The sequence below is a fragment of the Abramis brama genome (assembly GCF_963993115.1).
Source record: "Abramis brama genome assembly, chromosome: 10".
NCBI lineage: Eukaryota > Metazoa > Chordata > Actinopteri > Cypriniformes > Leuciscidae > Abramis > Abramis brama.
The window spans coordinates 19,832,032-19,844,562 of record NC_139972.1 but is presented as its reverse complement, the minus strand read 5'-3'; the positions used below and the strand labels follow the sequence as shown (position 1 = coordinate 19,844,562).

Genomic DNA, 12,531 nt, shown 5'->3' with positions numbered 1-12,531 from the left:
ACCATTTCAAAAGAAATACAAATGAGTTGTAATTCACTAATGAGTTTGCCAACTAACTAATCTAGGATAAACTTGGACAGGAGTAAAGTCTGTGTATTTTCAAGCCAGCTGTGAAAGAGGAGCTGACCTGTGTAATTACTTTAAGTTTGTTTTGGACATAAACAGCACTAGTACATTTAGACATTTCCAGTAAAATTCTAATGGATCAAGAGCTGCTTACTCTTCATCATCAGATGCATTTCAGGCAGTGTTCCCACCATACACACCATTTCAGAACAAAAGTACTGACATGCCTCCTGTAGGAATATTCTTAACATAATTTGATAAAAATGTCTCTTTTGATAAAACCTTATAATTGACCTTACAACAGATAAATGAATGACAGCCCAAACAGCCAATCAAACTGCTGAGCTGTGAAGCCTTGTTGCTATCTGCCATTTTGTCTGCCAAGTTTTAAAGTTTGTCAAGCTTTATAGAACTGTCAGACACATATGAACCTCCTTTTTGGCAAATTCCTTTAACTATAGTAAAACGCTGTTGTTATGGCAAGTTATTTAGTATCCTATCCAGAGTGGCTAGTTAATAGAGTTTGGTTTATTCTCTTTCCAATCTGCCAGTAATTAAAAAAAAATATGCAATCATTGCATCAGATTGGCCATTCTTCATTACACTGACCTTCGTTCATTTTACTCTTACATGATTCTGTGATGTTTTCTCTATTAAATAAAAAGACTGAACAAGTTTGAGTTTGGCCAGTTTTCATTAACACTGGTTCCAATTAAGGTGATTACATAGGATTTTATATGGTAGTATGCCATATCAGAAAATCTGAGGAGGAAATTTGGTTTAATTACATCCACAAATCTCTTTATACTGTAAGAGTAGACATCAGTGTACTAAATACAAATGGGCTTCATCAAAAATACTTGTGCATCTTTTGTATACTTGACTTCATCTTACGTCTGAATGATTTGGTTTTATTTGAAAAACAGATAAGTAAAAAATAATGTGACGTAGCCAATGTTAAAAGGTTAATTCACCCAAAAATGAAAAAAAAAAAAAAAGTCATCATTTGGGTGATCCAAGCCCTCATGACGATCCAAACCCATAAGACTTTCGTTGATCTTCGAAACACAAATTAATATATTTTAAATGAAATCTGAGAGATTTCGGTCCCTCCATTGACAGGCCACGCAACTACCACTTTGGTGCTTCAAAAAGTTAATAAAGAGATTGTAAAACAAATCTATATGAATCAACGGTTTAGTCCAAATTTTTTGAACAGACTGGATCGCTTTATATAATGAACAGATTGAATTTAGAATGTATTAAATTCTCTTCATTTACGTTTCGAGGATGAACAAAAGTCTTACAAGTTGGAACGACATGAGGGTGAGAAATTAATGACAGAATTTTCATTCTCCAGTTTGCATCTGCAGAGAGTTTGTTACACATTTGCCCTGTGAGTTAATGACATGTTGACCACCTGACTTCTTAACACTTGGGTAGATCTCCCATTTTAATTCCATTGTTTTAATTTTCTACCATTACATTTAGTGTTTCAACATAACTTGATTCAAAAGCTGATTTTTGCATGAAGATAAACTACATTTGAAGAATTTTTTTTAAAAAATCGATGCATCGCGACTCTCTCCAACGATTCTGGATCATCTGGAATTTCAGAACAAAAACAAAATGAAACCCCATGAAATTCAGGCCAGCACCAACACTATTCATCCAGGGCGAATGAGACGAGTGAGTGAGGGGAGGTGGGTGTGTGTTTCGCCGTGGGAGAGAAGAGAGAGCAAGAATGCGCAGCTGTTATCAGTGTGTATCGATACTGCAGAAAAAGAGTTTTGGAACTGGTTCAGATATTTCAGTATTGATACATATTGAAATATCTATTTTTTAATAACACTAGTAAGAACCATCTTTCATCTTCAGGTCATAAGATCCTATACTTTTTAATCTCCAGGCCTACTTCAAATCAGCAGATTGACACTATGACACAGGGTACTAAATGATTTTATGAAGACCCATAAAGGAGTGAAAAAAACATTTCAATGAATGCAAAAAAGCGTTTTAGAACAGACTCAGTTCCAGTAACAAGTTCCTATTTTCATTCTTTAATTGCTCAATTTTTTTTCTCGTCGCATCTTTCCTTATTTGACAGAGTAATTGTCTGGAATGTGTTTCCAGTCTCCCTCCCTGTTTTCTCTGAGTGCACAATGTAATCTATGAGTCAGACTGTCATAGCTGTTAATGTCTTTAAATGGTCTTTACACTGGAATGGGCTCAAGCAATAACACCAGATTACTTCCTCTCTGAGAGCCGAGAAGCACGTCAAAGGAAGATGAGGAGACAACCACGACCCAAGTCATACATACGCAGCTCTTTGTTACCATTTTCACAGCTTATGGATGTACAATACATCAACAATACTAATGGTACATAGATAAATGTTAAAGGCACACTATGCAAGATTTGTACCTTAATATAACAGCTTCGAAATCATTTCGATGGTAAACAAACTCGTAGTAGGGCGAATCATCCCGATAGCAAAGCGGAGGGAGGGGGGGACCAGCAATGCAAGTTTGAGAGGTAGCGCCCCGACAAATCTCGCGAGAATCACGCCTTGCTTTACAGCAAAACGTCACATATATCAACAACATATGAAGCAGCCTCTATGGAAGACACTAGCACGCATTTCAGACGTGAATCATGCCAGAGTCGACGAAGAAAGCGCGGTCGGAAGAGTGAAGAGACGGCTCTGCGTGAGTGGTATCTACGACAGTAACGTTAAATACAACTAATCCACAGCGACTCTAGGGGTCGCTGTTTGACAAAAACGAAAACTGCATAGTGTGCCTTTAAACATTGTCAATAGAAGTCCTATAAAAGAAAAAGAAAGGGAAAACAACAAAGCAGTCCAAATGCTAGAAGAGTAAATGAAGTCTCTATGTCCTGTGTTTGCCCCCAGCAGACTCTGGTGTGAGGCACTGAGCTGAGAGAAGGAAGGGCACACTGATGTTGAGAAACAAAGAGGGCATGTGGCCAGGACTGCAGGGAGAGGAGGCGGCACACATACACACTCAGCATTCAGCCAGCTTACAGTCTCAACTCTGCCAATTACCACTCTGCACAACAGTAAACAGTAACCGCCCACTTTTTTAGCTGCTTTGGTTCCAGAAATATTATTTATTTTCTATACAAGATTTCAACAATTCTTCAATAAAACGAACCAGTCATAGCAATACAGATTTTGATTTGATTTTTCATTTAAAAAAATGATATGAAAATCTGGAAAAAAGGTGCACAACTCTGTATAAACACCTGTCATGATGTAAAACCTACAATCCCATGAAGGTTTGTGAATGATGCAGTCACTTTAAAAAATAAACTTTTATATTCACTTGTCTTGTAAATTAACAATAATTGTATAAAATCAATAAATTTTACATTTCTATATAATGTAAAATATACATATTCTATATAATTCCATACAATATTCACTGAATATTACTACTTACTTAAAGGGACACTGAGGAGAAATTGTGTTTTTGTCAAACAGCGACCCCTAGAGTCGCTGTGGAATACTTGCACTGTCGTAAATACCCCCTTTATCAAAACGATTCTATTTACACCTGGTCACATAAATGTGTTTTTGCGAAACGGATTTAAATCCGATCTTCAATTCTCGCGCTATATGCAGATTTAATGGAGTGCACGTCACCGAAAGCAACAGATATGAGCTGCATTTTATTGATCATCAGCTAAAATTTCAAAATCAAAGAGCGCAATAAGAGAGAGTAGCAGCAACAGCCCTGGTAAGATCATTTTGTTTCTTTACTTTTAATAATGATGATGATTGTGTGTTAAGCATCTGCGACTTACTTTCACTTTGATTTGCGATAGTTTGCACGTTGGCTTGATGCAGTTGCTCATCTGCGGTGATGCGTGTTCCAGCGCATCGTCATATCTGGCAATAACATATAGCCTATAACACGCTCTCACACGTTTTTTTTATTATTTATTTTTTAGCATTTTTGGGAGGAGTACAATTTACAAATGTGGTTTAAACAACCAGATGCATTTACACTTGTTCAGTTTCGTCTGGAATGCGTCTCAGACCTCCTCCTGAAGTGGTTTGAGCGTCTTGAATGCGTTTCGGAGGGCATTTACACCTGTTTTTTTCACGATCGGATAGCTATCCGATCTGAGAAAACGCATGAAGTGGTCAGGTCTAAACACAACAGCCCCCATGACAAAAACATACGCACGAAAGCCGAAAACAAACGCTGGTTGGCATCTCACGTCCATAGACAGTATATAAACGCTCACGTCCGAATTTGAGGAAGTGGTGGGGGAAGTGACGTATGCCGTAAAGCAGTCGAATTTTGTAGTTCTTTTTGTGCTCTGGTTACTACCCGAACCCCGAAGTTACATAGTGCCAGTAAAAGCGATACAGACCCCGTCAGGCTATGGCAGACGTGTCATTCAACCTATTGTAAGTCGATGTACCATCACAAGGGTCTTGGAAATATATTATGAAGGTTGAAAAGTTACACGGTGTGGCTTTAACTACTGTTCAAAAGTTCAGGTTTCGATTTTTTAAATGTTTTTGAATGAAGTCTCTTATGTTTGCCAAGGCTGCATAAAATAAAAAAATTAAAAAAACAGTAATACTGTGAAAATTAATTACAATTTTAAATATTTCAAAATGTAGTTTATTGCTGTGATGGCAAAGCTGAATTTTCAGCATTATTACTCCAGTCTTCAGAGTCAATTGATCCTTCAGAAATCATTCTAATATGCTGATTTGCTGCTCAAGAAACATTTCTTATTTTCAATGATGAAAACAGGAGTGCTCCTAAATATTTTTATGGAAACTGATAAATTTTAAAGTTTGAGAGCGTAATTGAGTCTATCACCCATCATTCGCAAAGCTTCATGGCAGTGGGCGGTCGCTGAACAGCTCTTTCAACCTGATTTGTTTGCTAGGATTTTGTGATTGCATTTTCTCTGTATAATTATGGGGTGTTGTGCTTTACAAGGAATTTTTCTATGAAATATATTTTAAAAATGAAGCATCAGATCAAACCTTATTTCTCTTTGGAGAAAACTAATGGGATTTTTTGGGACTCTATCCTGGTTCATAACACTTTTCTTTTTTTTTTACAGTTCAAACAATTTTCAACTGGTCAAATCAAACCTTGTCCAGAAACACCCATTTGCATTCACTTTAAAAGAAAATTAAATTGGGAATAGTCCTTTATAAGAAAGTGTGTTTAATCCCATAAGTTGAACCCAGAAAGCTTCCATTTGAGCTAGTTTATTCATGCCTTCTTAAGGCAATAATCAATCCACATGATTCTTTAAGCATGAGTGCAATATTCATCTCTGTCACTGGTCTCTTTTACTTATCTCTAGCAAACTGATGCACTGAAGCTTTGCTATGAAACAAATGACCCAGAGCAAATGCTCTGTCAAATTTTTTACCGCAGGCCATCGATTCATTTTAATGTTTTAAAACCAGTGCAAATTTCACACCCATCCTTTGTTATACCAAATTACGCCATGTCTACATGAGCAGTCAGGGCAGTCGCTTACGATGACTCTACAAATTTAAGTTATCAGTTTGACAGAAAGGTGCAAGAGAGAGATACAACCGGCTTAGCTGAGTTACTGAGAGCGTGAGAATGAAAGTGTGCCTATTAAAGGTAACCTTCCTTCATTTCTTCAGGCAAAGTGGCTGTGACACAGTAGGTGATGAAGTGCTACGCTTCAAGTTTCTTATTCTCTCCCTTTCACCCGAGTCAGTCACTTGACTTAATGTGGGCTCCTCTGAAGTGTACTTCCTCTCTTCAACCATTGACAATCTCTAGAAGGACTAGAATTGCACCACTATCTTTACTGTTAGATTGAGACAGGGTGGAGATGAAGTTGTAATACCATGTAAAGGCCCTTTCACACCAAGTGTGACGTGGTGAAGCTCAGCGAATACAGAACATACATCATCATAATCATATATTTATTTGGCTTCATGTTTCATCTGTAGAAATGTTTCTCTCAGTTGTTTATGTGCGGAACCGTGCTGAACTCAGGCAGGAGTTATGATCACATAATATGATTGACAGCTCTAGCGCTAAAGAGCTCTCTGACTCATAACAAACAAGCACAGAAGAAAACAGCGCTGTGTACGCTGTTTCAAGATCTTCAGATCGCATAATTCAGTGGAAAATAAATAGAAATGATAATCTGTATAAGAACAATAAATCTGTTCTCAGACACCAATGATTACAAGAATTCAATCTCTTCTCTCTTCCAGAATACTTTTCTTCAGTGTTAACACAGGTTTACAAAACAGCACCACCACTCTCACACTTTTGTGCAACTTTTGTGCTCAGGTAAGCTCAAATCTAATTGGACGGCTCATTTCATCGCGTGGCAATGGTTTAAAAAAAAAAAAAGAAAAGAAAAAAAAAGTACACTGGTCGGAAATAAAAAATGTGCTGCGATTGATCAGTGTGAATATCTCCATTGGGATCTATTTTTTCGATTCAAGAGCGTCATTGCGTCCTACTACATTTGCGCCGTTTTTATATACATTTCAACCCAAAATAAGTAATATAACCATTCCAATGACTCCGAAGCTGTTCAGTTAAGGTAAAAAAAGTTACTTAGTTCACCTTTAAGGCTTAGCCGAAAAGAGAAGATTTAAGGGCTCCCTGGCGTTTTCTGGCAAAAAGCTTGATGGTTTAACGTTTGAAAATAAAGACAGCCAGCCATAAATATTAGTACTGTAATTTTACAGATGTATTATAAAATAAAATTATCATTATTGTTAATATTATATGATTTTATAAAATATTATTTTTATAGTAGCAATATTTCTTGTTTATCTTTTTATTTAGAAATATTAATAATTATATTATTATTATATAATCATATTAACATATAATCACACAATAAACACAAAAAACCTAGAGCCTAAAAACAAAAGAATTTTAAATGTCAATTTCTATCAAAATTTTTTTGGGGGATTTTGGCTCCCAAATCATGCAGGCCTAGTACTCGTGTAACAGCAAAAAATAAATTACTTCCTATCAGAAAAATCAGGTGTACAAAAAAAATAAAAAAATAAAAAATAAAAAATAAAAATAAAATAATAATAATAATAATAATAATAATAATAATAATAATATCACAGCAACTTTGTCTCATTCAACAAAAACGACCAAATGTAATCATAATTTTTTTTTTCTTCACACAAAACGGTGCAACCATTTAGTGAAATTCAGAGTACTTCATCAAGTAGGCAACAGAGGAGAAAGGCTCTTACTTTCTCAGGTGCTCATGTTCTTTCAGGAAGAGCTCTGTCCGCCTGTTATTCACCCCCGAGCCACTCTTATATGTCCTGACAAGAAAAAAGAACATTAATTAGCAATCATACAGAAACATGCAATTACTCAGGGTGGCTCATTGTATGAACATTATCTTATAGAAAGCGCGGCACTTTAGATGAAGTGGGGGTTGGGTTAATATTGAGGGCTTTTCTTCATCCTGTGCCATGCACAAGCGCTCTCTCACAGAGAGTATTTAGTGTTAATAATGAATGAACACAGTGCTGGGAAGAACAGCCCTTTCCCAAGAGTTCACCAAAGAAAATGAAAGACAAAAACAACCCCTCTGCTTATGCAACACCAGCTAGGCTATTTTAAAAGACACACAATGGCCTGATAGCACAAAATAAAACAAATCTCCATCTCAGATGCGAGAGTTTATGAGGGTGGGAAAGGGTTGTAGGAAATGGCAGCCTAAACGTCGACCTCAGACGAACTAAACTCCACCCTCTGGTGGGCTTTTCTCAGCACCTATTGTAAACAGACTGATGTAGAAAGGATATTTATCTAGTTTCTATGGGATTACACCTGCCCGCTGGTCAAATCAACTGTCAGTCCACACCAATCAAAGTGACAGGGCGCTGACAGCCAACTTAATCATTCTAACAAGGTTTTAAAGAGCAGAGCACTAAATCACACAGGGGGCTTTGTCATTTCTGCCAGCTGACATTTCTATAGTGCTATGCTGCTGATCGATGGGGAGTTCAGAAACAGGAGGAGCACAACATGCACACTTACAGCACACACACGACACACACGACACAAACTCAAGGAGTGAGGCTTCGGTAGCCCGGCTGAAACCTTCACAGCCCACACCACAGAAAGTAACTGGGTACGAGGATGCAAACACTGCTCTACATTGGCTAACAAATTGTTTTGTAACAGTGCATTACAAAAAGTGCATTATCACCCTCTGGGGGTAAATGCGTATATTACAACTTATGAATGATTATTCCACTTTCTACTATTCTGTGTATACAGACTAAGTAACACAATTCTTAACACTGATTGTGCCTGTATGATAAGCAAAATTTCATTTTCAGCATTGATAATAATAATAAGAAATATTTATTGTGCACCAAATCAGAATATTATAAAGATTTCTGAAGGATCGTCTGACATTGAAGAGTAATGGCTTCTGAAAATACAGCTTTGCCATCATAAATAAAAAATTTAAATATATTAAAATAGACATTTTTTAGTTTAAATTATAATACTACTACAAAATATTATTGTTTTTACTGTACTTTTATCAGGCAGGCTCTGATGCAGGCTTTGATCAACCTGCTCAAAACATGTGATTGAAATTTGCAGAAAAGCTGTTGTCTTTACTAGGGGTCGGAAACATTTTTGTCATGAAGTGCAATTTTTACGTTAATCACTGTGCCACAATCCTCCAACCCCACCACACATAAACATAACCACATATTTTAAATATTTATAATGGCTAACATAGAAATAGTGCAGAACCTTAAATATTTTTGAAGCAATTTTTCATACAATTTGTGTTACATTTTTTTAAATACTTTAGTTTGTTTGTTTTCAGTTTCAGAAAGAAAGAAATAAAGAGAGAGAGAGAGAGAGAGAGAGAGAGAGAGAGAGAGAGATGCTCACTCCTCTGCAGCGATGCATGTTGCTGTAACACTGTCATATCTGGGTACGGGAGACATTATAACATGCTCTCACATTTTAGGAGGAATAAAATTTAGATGTGTGGTTTCGACGACCAGACACATTTTGCCCAGTTTCATCTGGAATCCAAAAATTGGTTTGGTTTTACTCTATACTGAGTAAACAAGTTTATTGCTGGTCAGAGACAGAGGGGGGTGTACACCTCACTTGTGTAAATACTGGCATTAAAAATACAGTGCTGCAAGAGATGGATTGAGCTCAAATCCAACTGTGACAGTCTGTTTATTTCGACTGAAAAAATAAGTTCAATAGCAATTTCAAGGAGCAGTAAAGAGTTTTTCTCATCATATAAGGTACAGAACAACTACTTCAAGGCACACAAATGAAATAAGCAGCCCATAGAGGTGCCAGAGTATTGCAGCTCAGATCAATAAGTCATTATCCAGCCCTGCAGTCATGATCTCAGGGTTACAACCAGAACCACGTCGAATCTGTGCCTGTAGAACCCCACAGAAAGATTGCATTGTCTACTAAAATGAAAGTGTAATATTCCCATATCAGTTCAACATTTTAAAACCCATTCAGTGGAAATCCATTTTTAATCTTGTAATAATTTTCCTCCAAAATCACCACAGAAAATGAGAAAAAAAATCCATAGATTTCATGAGGGCATGAATTCAACTTGTTTTTAACTATAAAGATCAGTAAGAAACTATGTTTATGGAGAATTTCATTTCATACATAAGGTTTTATAATACAGATTAATTACACATTAGATGGGGTTGGTCTTCAAAACCTTTTTAGCTTTATAAGGGAATTTCAAAGAAAACTCACTCAATGTCTTTTCTCACAGATCCCAAAAGATCCTCTCTCTCCCTGATTGCCATGAAGTTTGATTTGGTTTTATGAAATTCATGTGTGTAGTCCTAGAGAAGGAAAACAGAGTTGACGAGGTTATAAATAACAAACTGGGTCAGCTATGTTGATGTTAAATACAGGAACTGCCCTTTTATCTTGAGAATACAGTCTTCATAATAAATCCACTACCATTCAAAAGCTTAGGGTCAGTAAGCTTTTTTTAAATGTTTTTGGAGGAAGTCTCTTGTGCTCATTGCTCATCAAGGCTGCATTTATTTGATCAAAAATTCAGTAATAACAGTAATATTGTGAAATATTATTACAACTTAAAATAACGGGTTTAACATATTTTATGTAATTTATTCCTTTGATAGCAAAGCTGAATTTTTAGCATCATTACTCTTCAGTGTCACACGATCCTTCAGAAATCAATCTAATATGCCGATTTGGTGCTCAAGAAACATTTCTTAATATTATCAACGTTGAAATCAGTTGTGCTGCTAAATATTTTTGTGGAAACCGTGATACTTTTTTTATTTCAGGATTCTTAGAAAGGATGAATAGAAAGTTCAAAAGAACAGCATTTATTTGAAATGAAAATCTTTTGTAACATTATACATATTTACTACCACTTTTGATCAATTTAATGCATCCTTGCTGAATAAAATAATTCATTTCTTTAAAAAAATGTTTTTAAAAGAACTTACTGACCCCAAACTTTCAAATGGTAGTGTATAATAATAGTTGGACAGGAAGCTGTTTGTGGACAATAAATGTCACTGATAAATCGCTGAGATTATTTCATAAAATGAGAGGAGATTATAAACGATAAGAAACCTACCTGTAGGATGTCTCTGTGCCTCTGGAGAGTGTGCATTAGAGCAGCGTTCAGAGACGTTACTCCCGGTGTGCTCGTATACTCAGCCATCTTGTCATTCACACCTGTCAGCTTTAAACACAGGAAAGAATAAGAATAGCTATATGTTATCATTAAGCGGTATTGTATTATATATATATATATATATATATATATATATATATATATATATATACACATATATGTATTGTGTATATATATATATATATATATATATATATATATATTGGCGCCCTGCTCTCTTGATATCAGTATCAACCGAAAAATTATTGTCATCAATCAGCAGTTTAATGTACATGAGGATCAGGATAGAAGACTGTAAATTGCAATATGTATAGCACCTAATACTAGCACGTGGGATTACATAGTTCTTACTTTCGCAAGTAGCTGCTCAATCTCCACTGACATGGTCTCAAACATTCTGTCCTGAGTGGAGTTACAGAGCAGAGGCGTTGTATCCGAACTACTGGAAACAGAGAGAAGAGAAGCATGTTAGTACCACCACCATCCTCATATTGATATCTAGAAAACATCACAATTCTTTGAATGAGCTACTACAGCAACGTCCCACCTGTCCCCTCTACGACCGTCCCGAGAGCTGCTGTAACTGGTGCACAGCTTGCTGAAAGACACCAGCTTCAGGTCCAGTTCGTTCTCCAGCTGCCTCGCCTGCTTCCGCAGGTCTGTCAATGTGCAAAAATGTGAATGATGTCAGTGGTAATATAAATTCATAATCATAAAGTGTAAGACTATAAAATGACAACACACATCAATCAATATGCACTTGCATTACCTTACATTTACACTAGGTGACAAAATAATATTAGAAAATGCAATAGAATTGCACACAACATTTCCCTGAGAACTTAATTTGGTAGTTACTTATATGACAAAAAAATTCATATTAGTCTACATGGTCCTTTTTTACATGTATTGTCTGTTAACTGTCTACAGTGTCTGACTGCTGTAATGTGTTATCACAGGTAAACATTCAAAACGAGAAAATGAAGCCCAAAAGTGCTGTCTAGGAAGGCAGCTTACTAGATTTTGAAACACAGCCTATTAGTTTATTTAGTTTTAATGTAAAAGCTTGTTTCAGTTTCATATACAAACAGTTCTGTAACTTTTCTGACAGATTACATAAGTTCGTGCTACATTAAGTACAGAAAGTCTGTGTGAACTGAAAGACATCAGACAAATTTTCAGATTTAGAGGAATGAAAGATGTCTCGCTGTATTCCTCAGGTTTTCAGGCTAATCAAAAGCACTGACGTTTCTGCGGTCTAGCGAGCTAATGCTAACGGCGATAGTTAGTGTGGTAACCTGGCTGCGTTTCCATGAAAACGTTACCAAAGACTGTTCAGAACCATGAATTCGCGTGAGCTGTCACAAAGCGCGATAAAGCTTTTGGTCAAGGGAAATTTGTGACGCTTTGCCACCTCACCTTCCCAATAGTTGCTGTTTCCTCCTGCCATCTTTGTTGTTGCACGTCATCCGCGGTGGTGCTGGCAGAGGCGGAGACTAGAGCAAGAGCATTTCAACACACTCTGCGCTGCGCTCGGCCGCCACAGCGCCACCGCGTGGAGTGCAGAAGATGCGCACTCTCCTTTAGCATTCCCGTTCATCTTCATTTGAAAATACAGTTCAAAATACAAGCGCATTAAACACGTTTAAATTTATTCCATTTCCCTTATTTAATATATATAAAATATATAATACTACATCTAGATGTATTATTATACATAATATATATAATACTATT

The 12,531-nt window shown here is 36.4% G+C and overlaps 1 protein-coding gene across 1 annotated transcript in view; it reads right to left on the bottom strand.

Moving 5' to 3' along the window:
- Positions 1-12,320, bottom strand: part of gosr1 (golgi SNAP receptor complex member 1) — a 28,837-nt gene extending 16,517 nt beyond the window's left edge. The window contains exons 1-6 of the mRNA XM_084126719.1: positions 12,214-12,320; positions 11,342-11,453; positions 11,146-11,236; positions 10,735-10,842; positions 9,870-9,961; positions 7,343-7,417 (exon numbers count right to left, since the gene is read on the bottom strand). Of these exons, the coding sequence (XP_083982845.1) occupies positions 7,343-7,417; positions 9,870-9,961; positions 10,735-10,842; positions 11,146-11,236; positions 11,342-11,453; positions 12,214-12,244 (509 nt within the window). The 5' untranslated portion in view covers positions 12,245-12,320. The remainder of the gene's footprint in view (positions 1-7,342; positions 7,418-9,869; positions 9,962-10,734; positions 10,843-11,145; positions 11,237-11,341; positions 11,454-12,213) is intronic.
- Between the last annotated feature and the right edge of the window lie 211 nt (positions 12,321-12,531).